This window comes from Melospiza melodia, chromosome 1 (assembly GCF_035770615.1).
Source record: "Melospiza melodia melodia isolate bMelMel2 chromosome 1, bMelMel2.pri, whole genome shotgun sequence".
Lineage (NCBI taxonomy): Eukaryota > Metazoa > Chordata > Aves > Passeriformes > Passerellidae > Melospiza > Melospiza melodia.
The window spans coordinates 174,538,716-174,553,249 of NC_086194.1; the positions used below are offsets into that span (position 1 = coordinate 174,538,716).

A 14,534-nucleotide genomic window follows, 5' to 3' on the forward strand; every position below is an offset into this window, starting at 1 on the left:
GACTGTGACTACCTGCCAAAAAATGGCAGCTCTGCATTTTATACTCCTTGTCTTGCATCAGGTAAATACAAATTCATAAGCAGTCATACATATTCAAACATTTTCATTATAAATGCGTGGCCCCTCCCAAAATCTGCCAGTTGACTCTTCCTTGCTGTCTATTGCTGGAGACATTTCTGCAGTCTGACTGGAGGTGAGATGCTGTGATGCCACGGCTCCCCAGCTACAGCTTCTCCCATTCCCAACTGCCCCATGCAAGGGGCACAGGTACACGCACTCCCTCCACATGTCCCTGACAACCCTGACAACCAGAGCCATCTGGTGAGAACAATACAGAGAGGGAAAGGGGACTGTGGGGAGAACAGAGGCTGCCCAAACAACAAACTACAATAACATAACCACACATCAACAAAACTTCTCTTAACATACACACTATCCATTCCCTTAATTTGTGAGAGCCGGTCATCACATTACCCATCTATAGCACAGCTGTGGCTGCCCCACTACCGGAAGGGTTCAAGGCGAGGCTGGGCAGGGCCTGGAGCAGCCTGGCCCAGGGGAAGATGTCCCTGCCCATGGCAGGGCTGCCACAGGACAGGCTTTAAGGTTGCTCCATCCCAAACCATTGCAGAGCCCCCAGGGCCGGGAATGGGCCAGGGTGGGCGCTCGGAAGCGCCAGCAGCTCGTGCTGCCGCCTGCTGTTGGCACCCGGAACTGCAGCTGGGGGCGGTGCATGCGCGGTGCTGCTGATTTCCAGGGCTCGCTGCTGCCCTCGGGTGGACAATTGCTGAACTGCAACTGCCAGAATCCCCAAATCACAGCATGGGTCAGGCTGGAAGGACCCAGAGTGGTCACCTGGCTTAACCTCCCAGCTCAGGCAGCGTCATCCCTGAGACCAGGACTGGGTCTAGAACAGCCCAGGAGGGGACACGGAACTGGGCAGAGCTGGACTCAGCACTCCTGATGTGCCTCACTGGACAGGACAGAGGGGCACAAACACTCCCTGACCTCCTCACCCCATTCTTCCTGATGACCCCTGGATCCCTCCTGGTCCCAGACACATCACCACCTACACTGGTCACCCACCAGCATTTCCAGATCCTTCGCCAAAGCTGTCCCCGGATGGGCACCAGGGACAATCCCTTCCCAGGGATAGGACCTGCACTTGCCCTCTGTGCAAAACCTCCCAATTTCCAGCTTTTAACATGCACCTGAAGCACAGGATGTGGCAGGATGCTCTGCCTGGATTGGGGCCTAGGGACAATGCCTCATTTCTGGCCATTAGGGCTGCAATGAGAGGGGTCTGCTGTTGATTTTGGTGCTGAATTAGGCTAAAACCAGCCCAAATCACCAACTCAAAATTGACAACTGAGGGTGAAGTACCAGAGCTGGGCCTGGCCATTCATCATCTGACCCCGGCAATGTCCCGTCCCTTCTCAAACAGAGATTCCCCTCACCTATTCCTGCTTGGAATTAAATGTGTGTGAGATTCCTCCCTCGGGAAGGGGATGCTTCCAGAGGATCCTCCTCGAGGTTGAGAGAAAGACACGTTCCCACAAGTGTTGGTGTGGGGATTGCCATCGAGCCCTGCTTAAGAATGGGCCCTTTTTGCTGACTTTTTCAGAATTCTTTAACAGAATTCTTTTGATGGAATAGTTTAATAGATATTTTTGCACAATGACCTTGGTGGCCACAGTGGTCACAGTACCATGGACCACCAGAAGCCCAATCCTACTCCCATCAATACAAGTTCCTCAGCCCCCCTACCCCAACTCAAATCCTGGGCTCACACCCTGAGCCCCTCATTGTCCCCCTTGGCCCGTCTCCAGATCCCAATGCCACTGCCAGACCCAGTTACTTCGATGCCACCCCAGAACCTCAGCACAAATCCAGGCATCACCCTCTGCCCCCACAGCGTCTCCCAGTTCCCCCATGACCCCAATCCTACTCCCACCATCTCCTGTGCTCCCTCACTTTCCCCCAGAGCAGCCCATGACCCCAGTCCCAGTCCTGTGACTCCCACAGTGTCCCCACAGGACAGCAATCCCAATCCCAATGCCAATTCCATGGTCACATGTCCTGCCTGCCTCCCAGGGTTCCCCTGGAGTCCCCCCAGCCCCTGATACCCAAATCAGCCTGAGTGAACTCTCTGATGGAGCCGGAGATATCAGAAAGCCAGAATTCTTGATCAGCTCAGACTCACAGAGGATCTCTCCTGGTCCTGCAGCTCAGGGGGGACTTTGCCACATGGAATTTATCCAGTAAAATTATAAATATTCATTAAAATATTTTTCCTATCTAACACAGAAATAGCACATTTCTTGTAAATAATTTGCATGGCTCTGCCTCTCTCTGGAAATCCTCCGATTGTCCTGGAGAATTCCTAAACCACAACTCCAGGAGATGAGTGAGTAAAGAGGGAAAATCCCTGATTTGAAAGAAAAAACAGTTTCCTGAGTGAAACATCAGGAGTTTTTTCCATAAATTAATGTGTGGTGATGCCTCTGTCCCCATTTCTCTATTTTATTTTTCATCCTTCTTCATTCTGTTTCTTTTTCTTTTTTCCCTCCCAATGCTTCTTCTTTTGTGTTACCTCAAATCGGGAACTTTGGAACTGGCCCCAAACTGATTGTTCACCCTTTTTAAATTGCACTGAGCAGCCCCCACCAGCTCCCTCAGCCCTTTCTGGTGCTCCAGACCCTTCCACAGCTCCATCCCTTCCCTGGACATGCTCCAGCCCCTCCAGGTCCTTTCTGAGGGGCTGCAGTGAACGAGGAAGAAGAGAGGAACATTTCTCCAGCACCTCTTTGTAGATCGAGGTTTGAAAAGTAAAACTTCAAGTTGCCTCTAACAAAAATGCCAGGAACAGCTTTATTTCAGGAAATGAGGACCTGCAGGAAAGGCGATAAAAGAGCTGTAGCAGATACATCAAGTGAGCAAGCAGCAAATTTTGTTAAACTTTTGACACACAAAGCAAGCAAGGATCAAGTTTTTTATACATTTCTTATACAGAAAGTGAGTAAGTGGCAATTGATTGATGCATCAGGCAAGGCAGCCCCCCTCCTGCTGGTCCTGCTTCCCTGGCATCGCTGCCTTGCAAGGCAGCTCTCAGAGGCGCTATCCAGGATGGATGCTTTGTTACAGTTACAGACCATGGTGGCCACAGTGGCCTCCAAGACCACAGTGACCTTGGTTGCTGTGCGGCTCAGAGGGTTCCAATGGCCACTGCCATGGCCACAGTAGCCAGGAGAAAGCCCCCAAGGTGGGGGGAGTTCCTGGAGAGGCTCCCACCTGGAGGGACAAAGAGAGGGTCAGGGGGATCATGGGGTGAGAAGGTGAGCAGGGTCAGGAGGGACCATGGGGTGAAGGGGTCAGGGGGTCAGGAGGGCCATGGGGAGAGGGATGGGGTGATGGGGGATCCTGAGAATATGGGATGTCAGAGGGGGCCATTATGAGATCTCTTTCCTCTGTGCCCAACCATGGGTGGCCTTGTCCTCTCCATCCCTGTCAGTGTTCCCAGCCCTGGATATCCGTGTCCCTGTCACCTGGTAATGGGTGTCCCCATTCCCTGTCCCCAGCTGTGGGTGTCCCACCTCCCACCCACAGTGAGTGTCCCTGTCCCCTCTGGGCCATGAGTGTCTGCAGCACCATGTGTCCCCCTCCCCAACCCTCACTGAGTGTCCCCATCCCCCCAGGTTGTTCCCATGATGTCACCTCGCAGCCACTCGCAGTTGTGGTTGCTGCAGTTCCCAGTGGAGCGAAGACCAATGTTCAACGTTCTTCGTTCTTTCTTGACATAAGTGACCTCAAAGGTCTCAAAGGGTGGGATCAGCACCTCCTTCTCATGTTTTTTGAAGGAGAAGTTTTGGATGTCCACTCCGTGGCACGTTTGCACGTAAAACATCGTGTCTGTCCCATAACACTGGGCCACCGTTTTGTCCCGCGATGAAGAAGTAAACTGACCGAAACGGACTGTATCTCCAGTGTTCACATTAAACTGGACATCCTTCACCCCCCGGAACACATTCAGACACTTACTAGGGCTTCTCAGCTTCTGGAGGACATCGGTCAGCAGGAAATGCAGTGTTTTGAAGTAGAAGTTGTTCTGGTATTCCTTGCTGGACTTTCCAGCTGTGCGCACGGCTGTATTGAAGTCACTATACACATCCCCCATTGTGTAGACCACGAGGGCGATGGCCTGGTCTTTGGTCAGAGTGGATGCACAGTAGCCTTCATCCTCACACAAGTATGTGGCCTTATTCCAGATCTTTTTGAATGTGCCATTCTTGAGGAAATCAGAGCGCTTGAGTTCTGGCAACTTCTCAGTCATTTTATCCCTACAGTTGAGGTACTGGTCATCAAAGGAGTTCTGGGCCATGTCCAGGGGCACCACCTTGATGTCCGCAGTGGTCACAGTTATTGCCAGGAGTGCCAGGATCTGAGACAGGGGGGCCATGGAGAAGAGAGGCCACAATTGCTGCTGTGGGATACACAGAGGACAGATTGTGAAACACAGGGAGGACACAGGGGGACACCAGGGGATGCTGAGGAGACACTGATGGGAAACAGGAGATGCTGAGGAACATGGCAGGACATGGGGAGGCTTCCTTGGGGAGGGGCCTAGGAGGGAGAGTGCGTTCAGCCCAGAGAGAGTGGGGCAGTCCTGGCCAGGAGACACCTGGGCATGTCCTGGAACATCATCCCAAATCCTGGGGTCAGTCCTGGGTGCCCCAGTGTTCCTCAGACTCCCTGACTCCCAATCCCACTCCCACAGTCCTATATCCCCCCTCAAGATGCCTTGTAAGCACCCCTGCAGGACCCTGACTCAAATCTTGAGGTCACTTCCTGACTCCCCCAGCCAGTAACCCCAGTGACCCCCAGACTCCCAATTCCACTCCCATAGTTCTGTGTCCCCCCTCTCCCGGTGTTTCCCAGTGCCTCCATTACCCCAATCCCTCTCCCAATCCCTTGTACCCCTCCCAGTGTACCCAGGTCCCCCAGGACCCTGGCCCAAGGTTTGGGGTCCCCAATGGGTCCCACTTGTCCCTGTCCCCTCCCCACCTAACCCCAATCCCACTCTCAGTCCCATGACTGCCCTGGGAACCCCTGGACCCCAATCCAGTCCCACGTGCCCCTCAAGTGTACACCAGTACCCACTGCCACTCCCATGGTCCTTTTTTCCCCATTGCTGCCCCTGGACCACCCCAGGAATCCAGTCCCTTTACACCCCAAGTGCCCCTCCTGACCCCAATCCCACAATCCCATGTTCCTCCCCAAGGGTCCCCAGTCCCTGATATCAAAATTGGCCAGAGTGAAACACCCTGATGGAACTGGAGATATCAGAAAGCCAGAATTATCGATCAGCTAGGACTCACAGCAGATCTCTCCTGGTCCTGCAGCTCTGGGGGGACTTTGCCATGGAAAATTTATCCATCATAATTATGAATATTCATGAAAGTGTGTTCCATATCTAATACAGGGACAGCACTTTTCCCATCAATAATTTGCATGGCTCTGCCTCTCTTAGGAAATAATTTTCATTGTCCTGGAGGGTCATAAACATGGCATGTCAGGATGTGGTTTTCACTGAGTTCCCCAATATCCCAGATGACCTCAATCTGAACTTTCATTTTGTGCAGGCGCTGCTCCTTCTGTGCTACAGAATTTGACAAAACCCATTCACTGGAGTTCCCTTTGTCTTTTACTCCGCAGGTTGCAGCAACCTTTGCTCTACTGTATACATACTTTTACATCCTTTTAGTGCTTTTTGTTAGTTCTCCTTTAAGCCCTATCCAGCATCACTGAGGGATCTGAAACTTTCTATTCTCTCTCTTATTTCTCATCCCCCATGTCCAAAATCCCACGGTCCCATGTCTCCCGTTTCCCCCAGTCCCACTCCCCACTGCTCACTGAGTTGCTACCACAACTCAGATACCACTTGGGGTCCCCTATCAGATGACATCCCTGTAGGCACCTTGAGCCTGGGGATGGATCTCCTGGGGGAATGCCTGGGTGACTTCCCTGGCCTTGTTGGTGTGGCAGGAGAAGTTCTGGAGCCCCAAAAATGAGATCCACCAACACCAGGAGATACTTGAGCCCGTGTTGGCGTGGTAGCTCAGAAAAGCCATTTGCCAGTTATCATTGAGTGTTTCCTCTTCCATTGATGCCTGGAGGTGATGGCTTTGAATTCAAAGGGTTCTTTTGAAAAGACATCAGGCATTGCTCTGTAAAAGACCTGACAGTTTTGTCCTAGGAACACTGAGGATCTGAGGCCACAAACCAGTGCCCATCTCATGAATTCCCCAGAGCTTTGCTGGTGCTTTTCTGCTTTACAAATTGCAGCATCAGCTGGGGAGGGCCTGACCTGGTTATTGGGAGTTACCTCTCACCCACCCACCCAGCAACCATGTTTGTTGTGGGTTTTTAGATAAGCAGCCAATTTTCAATCTGCCCAACTCTATCCAGGCCTCACCTCTGGGGCTGAAATTCCTTTCTCAGGAAATAACACCAGGATGATTTGTTGCAGAACCTCTCGTGCAGCTTTATTGCAAATCTATTTACCCACAGGTATTTGTCCATCCCCAAGCTGCTGTGCCCTGGATTGAAGTACAGCCACATTTTGGGCAGCTGGGTGGAATCAAGGAGGGACGATAATCCTTGTTTATATTTAATCAGAGATCCCTGTGCTGTAATTTACGTCTTTCTTCCCATATGTCTCCATGGGCATGAGCAATGCTCAAAGGGGATGCCAAGTGAGTTCCTATGTTTGCTCTTTTTCTCACTGCCAATTCCAGAGCTCTCTGTAACACTGCTCCCTTTGTTCCACATCCCCTTGACTCTATGGTGAGCAGAGTATATACCATGAAGTTTTGTCCCACATGGATTTCCTGGCCTCTTGGATGAGGAGAACAGTCTCTGAGGAGTAGGACTGGGGTCATGGGAGTTGAGAAATAAGACAGAAAATAGAAAGTTTCTGATCCCTCAATACTGCAGGATAGAGCTTAAAGATAAGCAAGAAAAAACAATGAAAGGATGTAAAAGTGTGTACACAGAAGGGCAAAGGTGGCTGGAACCTGTGAAGTAACAGATAATGGGAACTCCAGTGAGGGCTTTTTGTCAAGTTCTGTAACACATAAGGAGCAGTGCCTGCCCAAAATGAAAGTTCAGGTTGAGGTCATCTGGGATATTGGGGCACTCAGTGAAAACCCCATCCTGACACCCCACTTTTATGACACTCCAGGACAATAAAAATTATTTCCTGAAAGAGGCAGAGCCATACAAATTATTTTTGGGGTAAATGTTAGCTTTGTATTAGCTAAGAAGCCTATTGTAATGAGTATTTATAATTACAAGGGATAAATACCCTGTGGCAAAGTCCCTCCCCGACTTGCAGGACCAGGAGAGATCTGCTGTGAGTCTGAGCTGAGTAAGAATTTTGGCTTTCTGATACCTCCAGTTCCATCAGGGAGTTCACTCCAGCTGATTTTGGTATCAGGGAGTAGTGGACCCTGGAGATACTCAAAGAGGGGACATGGGCCTGGGATTGCAGAGTGGGGGCATGGAGAGTTCCATGGTGACATTGTGGGGGCAGGGGGTGACCCCTAAATTTCGGTTGGGGTCCTGAGGTGACATGAAATGGGTAATGGGACTGCGGCCAGGACTTGGGCCTGGGAGAGAGACCTGGGGGACACTGGGGCCAGTGAGGGAGAGGCTTTAGGAATTTCGGTGAAATCCCAGAGGGGCCTGGGGTCACAAGAGGGTTGCAGATGATTGGGAGCAGGATTGAAGTTCCTGGAGAGCCCTGGGGGGACAATGGAAGAGTAAACATGTAAAAAAATGGAGTAAAAAAATGGAAGAGGACTGGGATCGCGATTGCACTGCTGGAGGGACACTGAGGGAATCACAGGACTGGAACTGGGGTCATGGGGCACTCTGGGGGAAAGTGATGTGGAACATGAGATGGTGGGACTGGGATTGGGGTCATGGTGGGGCTTGGAAACACTGTGGGGGCATGGGGTGATACCAGAATTTGTGGTGAGGTCCTGGGGCGACAGCAAAGAAACAGGGGACTGGAAGTGTGAGTGCTTCTGGGCACGGGCTGAGGGGGACAATGGGGGGGATTAAGGGAGTGACCCCAGGAATCCTGCCAGGGCTGAGGGGACTTGTAGTCATGGGAGTAGAATTGGGTTTCTGGGGCCCCAAGAGGAAACAGTACTGTGGGATTTGGATTCGGGTCCCTGGGGGGCTGGGGGACACTGGGGAGGCATAAGTAACCCCAGGATTTGGGATCAGGGACCCCAGACATGCCCAGGGGTCTGCTGGCCATGAGTGCCACCCTTCTCCTGGGGCTGACCCCACTTCCCTCCCCAGTCCCTCTCTAAGGGACATTCCCTGTGTCTCCTCTGTGTCCCCTCTGTGTCCCCCAGTGTCCACACTGGTCCCTGTGGCCTCTCCCCTCCATGGCCCCCCTTGCTCAGACCCTGGCACTGCTGCCAATGGCCATGGGCTCCGTGGCCATCAAGATGGTGCCCCTGGACATGGCCCAGGACTCCTTTGATGACCAGTACCAGGCCTGTCACCCTGCTATCACTGCGACATTTACAGCCCTGAACCGCTCTGAGTTCCAACAGAATTGTGACTTTGCCAAGATCTGGGAGATGGCTGTGGCCAAGTGGCAGATGTGGGGGCCCCCTGTGACCCCTCTGTCCCCAGACCAGGCCACCGCCAGCCATCAGGGCATAGACAATGGATGGCCTGTACTTCATGTTCAATGAGTCTGTGCACGTGGTTGGGCGTTCCCACCAGGAATCCTGGGACAACTTCCACTTCAAAACTCTGCATTTCCTGCTGACGGATCCCCTAGTCACGCTGAGGGACCCTCTGAAAGGGCAGTGTCTTGACATGTTCAGTGGGTGTGTGGGGTCTGGTACGACAGACAGCGTGGCAGCACGGTCCAATTCGGTGAATTGTCATCAATGTGGCTGCGCAAACCAAATTGCCAGTGCTTTGAGAAGAAGACAGTGTTCCAGGTGCACACATGCCACCGTGTGGACATCCACTTCTTCTCCAAAAATCCAGGAGTCGGGGTGTGCTGATCCCACCCTTGAAGACCTTTGAGGTCACCAAAGTCACCCAGTACAGGGAGAGGACATGCATCCATCTCCACTCCAGCGTGAACTTCAGCAAATACAACTGCGAGTGTCTGCAAGAGGACGGCCTGGGGGCATGGGGATGTCCAGTGTAGCCATGGAGAAACCCATGGGATCAGGCACAGGGGACAGTGATACTCACTAGGGATGGGGGACAGGGAAAACTATGTGTGGGGGAACACGGACACTCCATGCTGGGGACACCAAGTCTGAGCACACCCATTGTGGGCACAGGGACAGGAACACCCATGACAGGGCACAGGCATGGAGACGCCCACATCCAGGAGGGGACAGGGATGCCCCTGCCAGGGAAGGACAGGCACAAGGACCTCTCCATTCTGACCCTGTTCTACCCCACCAGGGGCAGTGCTGTGGGGACAGTCCATGTGAGATGGATGCAGGTGGGCCAGGACTCTCCCCAAGAGCCCTCCCATAACAGTCCCTGAACCACTGTCAGCCCCACTCACCCCTGTGGCACCCCGAGTCCCCCGACCTCTATTACCCCTAAGCCCACCCTGACACTCCTGAACTCCCTGGTCCCCTGTACCCACCCTTGCACCCTCCTCACACACTGGACATCCTAAACACCTCACTTCCCCCAGGACACCATGACAGCCCTCTTTGTCCGTGGGGGGAAAGCGTCCCCAGAGCCACCTTCCACCTCGGAGGACTTCTCCTGGCCACCGCAGCCATGGGAGTGCCCACTGGGATCGTCTGATCCATGAGGGCAAACATGTCACCAAGGTGGCTGTGGTCACTGTGGCAACCATGGCCCCCATGATCACCAAGACCGCCTGGACCCCCAGAGAAATGAGGCCATCAAGGCTACCAAGGCCACCACTGCCACAATGAACACCTTGGCAAATATTGCCACCATGAGGACACCAGGACAACCACTGTCACTGTGGTCATGGTGGCCACCACAGCCACTCTGGCCACCATGGTCACTATAAGCAGCAACCCCACTATGACCACCTTGATCACCAAGACTCCTTCACCCACAAGGCTACCACAGCCACTCTGGCCACCAAGCACACCAATGCCATTGTGCAAAGCAAATCTATTAAATCATAATACAAACAATTGCATTAAATAATTCTAACAAAGCCAGCAAAAATTGACCATTCTTAAGCAGGGCTCCATGTCACTCCACAGAAAACACTCGTGGGAACGTTCCTTTCTCTCAACCTTAAGGAGGAACCCTGGGGAGCATCTCCTTCCTGAAAGAGGAACCTCACGCACATTTCATTTCAAGCAGGAACTGGGGAGAGGAATCTCTGTCTGAGTGGGGACTGGACATTCCGAGGGCCACCTGATAGATGGCCTGGCCCACCACTGGTGATCCACCCTCACTTGTCGATTTGAGGTTGGGTATTTGGGCTGGTTTTGGCTCAATTCAGCACCAAAATCAGCAGCAGAGCCCTCTCAATTCAACCCTGATGGCCACAAATGGTGCATTGTCCCTTGGCCCCATTCCAGGCAGAGCATCCCGACACATCCAGCACTTCAGGAGGACATTATAGGCTGGGATTTGGGGAAGTGCAAGAGGGCAAGTGCAGGTCCAATCCCCAGTGCCACTGCAGGCTGGGGGCGACATGCTTAAGCAGCTCTGGAGAAGGACATGAGGTTGCTGATGGGTGAACAGTGGAGCTGGTGGGGCGGCCATTGGGTGAGGAGGGATCCAGACAGCATCAGGAGGAGCAGAGCCAGGCGGTCAGGGAGTGATCATGCTTCTCAGCCCTGCCCAGTGAGGCGCATCAGGAGTGCCAGGTCCAGCTCTGTCCTGTGCTGTGTCCAGATCTGTGTCCAGTGCCGTATCCTGTTCTGAGCTGCTCTGGATCCAATCCTGGTCTCAGGGATGATGCTGCCTGAGCTGGGAGGTTGGGCCTGGTGCCCACTCTGGGTCCTTCCAGCCTGACCCATTCTGGGATTTGGGGATTCTGGCAGTTGTGGTTCAGGAATTGTCCACAGGATTCAGCAGCGAGTGCCGGGAAATCAGCGGCCCTGCGCATACGCTGCCCCCAGCTGCAGCCCTGGCTGCCAACAGCAGGTGGCAGCACGAGCCGCTGGTGCTGCCGAGCGCCCGCCCCGCCCCATCCTTGCCTGGGGGGCTCTGCAATGGTTTGGGATGGAGCGACCTTAAAGCCCGTCCAGTGCCAGCCCTTCCATGGGCAGGGACATCTTCCCCTGGGCTGGGCTGCTCCCCACCCTGCCCCACATGACCTCGACCCTTCTAGCATGGGTCAGCCACATCTTTGTTATAGATGGGTAATGTGATGATTGTCTCACAATTAACGGAATGGATATTGTGTATGTTAAGAAAAGTTTTGTTGATGAATGGGTATGTTATTGCAGTTTGCTGTTTGGGCACCCTCTGTTCTCCCCACAGTCTCCTTTCCCCCTCTCTGTATTGTTGTCACCAGATGGCCCTGGTTGTCAGGGTTGTCAGGGTCATGTGGAGGGAGGGCGTGTACCTGTGCCCCCTGCATGGGGCAGTCGAGAAAGGGCAAAGCCTGTTTCTGGGGAGACATGGCTTGACAACACCTCACCTCCCATTAGACTTAAGGAAGGTCTTCACCAATGGACAGCAAGGAAGAGTCACCTGGAAGCCTTTGGAAGGGGCCAGGCATTTATATAGAAAGTTTTTGAGTGTTTATGACTGCTTACAAATTTGTATTTGCCTGATGCAAAACCAGGGCTATAAAAGGCAGAGCTGCCATTTTGTTAGATGAGTCTCTGGCAGTTGGCCATGCTCCCAGTGTTGTCTTTTTTTCCTTATTCAGTCCCTTTGTTGTGTTGTTTAGTTTAAGAGACATTTAACATTTTAAAATGAGCTCTCCTTTGTCACAGGTTTCTTTTTTTTGTTCCTTTTTACTTACAGAATTTTTTCCCATAAGTTGCTAGGAAAGACTAATGACTGGGTACTTAAGAAAAGCAAAAGAAATGGCCAAGCTCAGGGAAGGAGGGCATCTGGTTGCATTTATCTTACCTGGGAGTCTCTTTATGAGGGGCAGAGATACTGTGAGAATTGGCCAGGTCAATGATGCAGCTAGGGCAACTGCTGGCTCTCTCTCTCTCTCTCTCAGCTTTGGTGAAGGAGGGTCGGAGCTGCTGCTTGGGGAAGTGAAATCACTGCTGCTGCCACAGCCCAGCCCAGAGTTGCTTCTTCTGCCATGGGGTGAGCCTCTGCTTGTGAGATGTGAGAAACACGTTCACTCTCCTGTGAAAATTTAGAAAGTTTAATAAAGGAGAACAGGAGACTAAGACAGTAAAAGAAATATTACGTCTGGGTGCATCACAGCACTCAGCCAAGAGCATGCCATCATCTTCAGGGAAACCCCTTGAATACCTTTTCCATTACATCAGCCCATTGCATACTCATAGATCGTTATGCATATCCATATCTTGGCATAAACTAGTAACATATTCCAGGAATTATTTTACATGGCTCATCCTTGGATCTGCCTTTTTAGAGCATGCCTGTTTCTTGGCTGTGGTTTTGGCTCCTGCTCTTTATCACTTCCAGTCTGGGCCTTGGTCTATGGCAGATGGCAGATGCTGATGGTTGCCATATCAAAAGCAGGGTCCACATGACATGTGCACTGGATGTTATCCCGACTAAACAGACACTTCACGTGTACCTACATCAGCTACCACTACTACCATGTCTAAGATTTTGTTAATAGCAGAAATAAAAACAAAGTGATTTTAAAATACACATACAGCATTCATCTTAATAAAATCAAAAAGACCAAGAGATTTGATTTTTCTCCCATTCTCTTTTCCCTTTTTTCTCATTTCGTCCAGGGAAAATGGTAGGGTTGGCTTTGGGACCTTGATGACCTCATTTTTCTGGGAGCCATGGTTGCCTTGGTAGCGCCTGTGAGAAAAGACCGCTCACTTTAAATTTCTAAAGGTTTATTAAACCTCAACAACACAATAAAGGGACTGAATAAGGAAAAAGGGACAACACTGAGACTGTGACTAACTGCCACAAAATGGCAGCTCTGCATTTTATACTCCTTGTCTTGCATCAGGTAAATACAAATTCATAAGGAGTGATATATATTCAAACACTTTCGTTATAAATGCCTGGCCACTCCAAAAATCTGCCAGTTGACTCTTCCTTGCTGTCCATTGCTAGAGACATTCCTGCAGTCTGACTGCAGGTGAGGTGTTGTGATGCCACGCCTCCTCAGCTACAGCTTCTCCCATTCCCAACTGCCCCATGCACGGGGCACAGGTACACGCACTCCCTCCACATGACCCTGACACAACCCTGACAACCAGGGCCATCTGGTGACAACAATACAGAGAGGGGGAAAGGAGACTGTGGGGAGAATAGAGGGCGCCAAAACAGCAAACTGCAATAACATAACCATACATCAACAAAACTTCTCTTAGCATGCACACTATCCATTCTCTTAGTTGTGAGAGCCGGTCATCACATTACCAATTGATAACACAGCTGTGGCTACCACACACCTGGAAGGGTTCAAAGCCAGGTTGGGCAGGGCTGGAGCAGCCTGGCCCAGAGGAAGATTTCCCTGGCCATGGCAGGGCTGGCACAGGACGGGCTTTAAGGTCGCTCCATCCCAAACCATAGCAGAGCCCCTGGGGCCGGGATGGGGCGGGGCGGGGGCGGGTGCTCGGTAGCGCGAGCAGCTCGTGCTGCCACCTGCTGTTGGCACCCGGAACTGCAGCTGGGGGCAGTGCATGCGCAGTGCTGCTGAATTCCCACGCTCGCTGCTGCCCTCCCGTGGACAATTCCTGAACTGCAACTTCCAGAATCCCCAAATCCCAGAATGGGTGAGGCTGGAACGATCCAGACGGGGCACCTCGCCCAACCTCCCAGCTCAGGCAGCATCATCCCTGAGACCAGGATTGGATCCAGAGCAGCCCAGGACAAGACATGGCACTGGTCAGAGCTGGACACAGCACAGGACAGAGCTGGACATGGCACTCCTGATGTGTCTCACTGGGCAGGACAGAAAGGCATGATCAATGACCTCCTCGTTCTGCTCCTCCCGATGTCCCCTGGATCCCTCCTGCCCCAAGGGCCACATGGCCAGCTCCACTGGTCACCCACCAGCAACCTCATGTCCTTCTCCAGAGCTGCTTAAGCATGTCCCCCCCTAGCCTGTCCTGGCACTGGGGACTGTCCCTCCCCAGGGACATGACCTGCCCTTGCCCTCTTGAACCTCCCTATTTCCAGCCTTTAATGTCCCCCTGAAGTGCTGGATGTGGCAGGATGCACTACCTGGAACGTGCCCAAGGGACAATGCCTCATTTTTGGGCACCAGGGCTGCATTGAGAGGGGTCTGCTGCTGATTTTGGTGCTGAATTGGCCCAAAACCAGCCCAAATCACCAACCCAAAATTTACA

The 14,534-nt window shown here is 52.3% G+C and overlaps 1 protein-coding gene across 1 annotated transcript; it reads right to left on the bottom strand.

Annotated features, from left to right (window-relative positions):
- Positions 1 to 3,205: 3,205 nt before the first annotated feature.
- LOC134419567 (NAD(P)(+)--arginine ADP-ribosyltransferase 2-like) lies at positions 3,206 to 4,456 on the bottom strand. Its single transcript, XM_063159045.1, has 2 exons — positions 3,715 to 4,456; positions 3,206 to 3,291 (listed from the first exon to the last, which is right to left on the bottom strand). Exons 1-2 carry the CDS (start codon positions 4,454 to 4,456, stop codon positions 3,206 to 3,208), a joined length of 828 nt encoding a protein of 275 aa, XP_063015115.1.
- Between the last annotated feature and the right edge of the window lie 10,078 nt (positions 4,457 to 14,534).

Bases quoted from the DNA above. Each gene is read 5' to 3' on its own strand.
- LOC134419567 (XM_063159045.1), bottom strand. From the start codon at position 4,456: ATGGCCCCCCTGTCTCAGATCCTGGCACTCCTGGCAATAACTGTGACC. The intron at 3,292-3,714 runs GTGACATCATGG...TTGTCCCTCCAG, and splicing joins CAACTGCGAGTGGCTGCGAG to GTGGGAGCCTCTCCAGGAAC.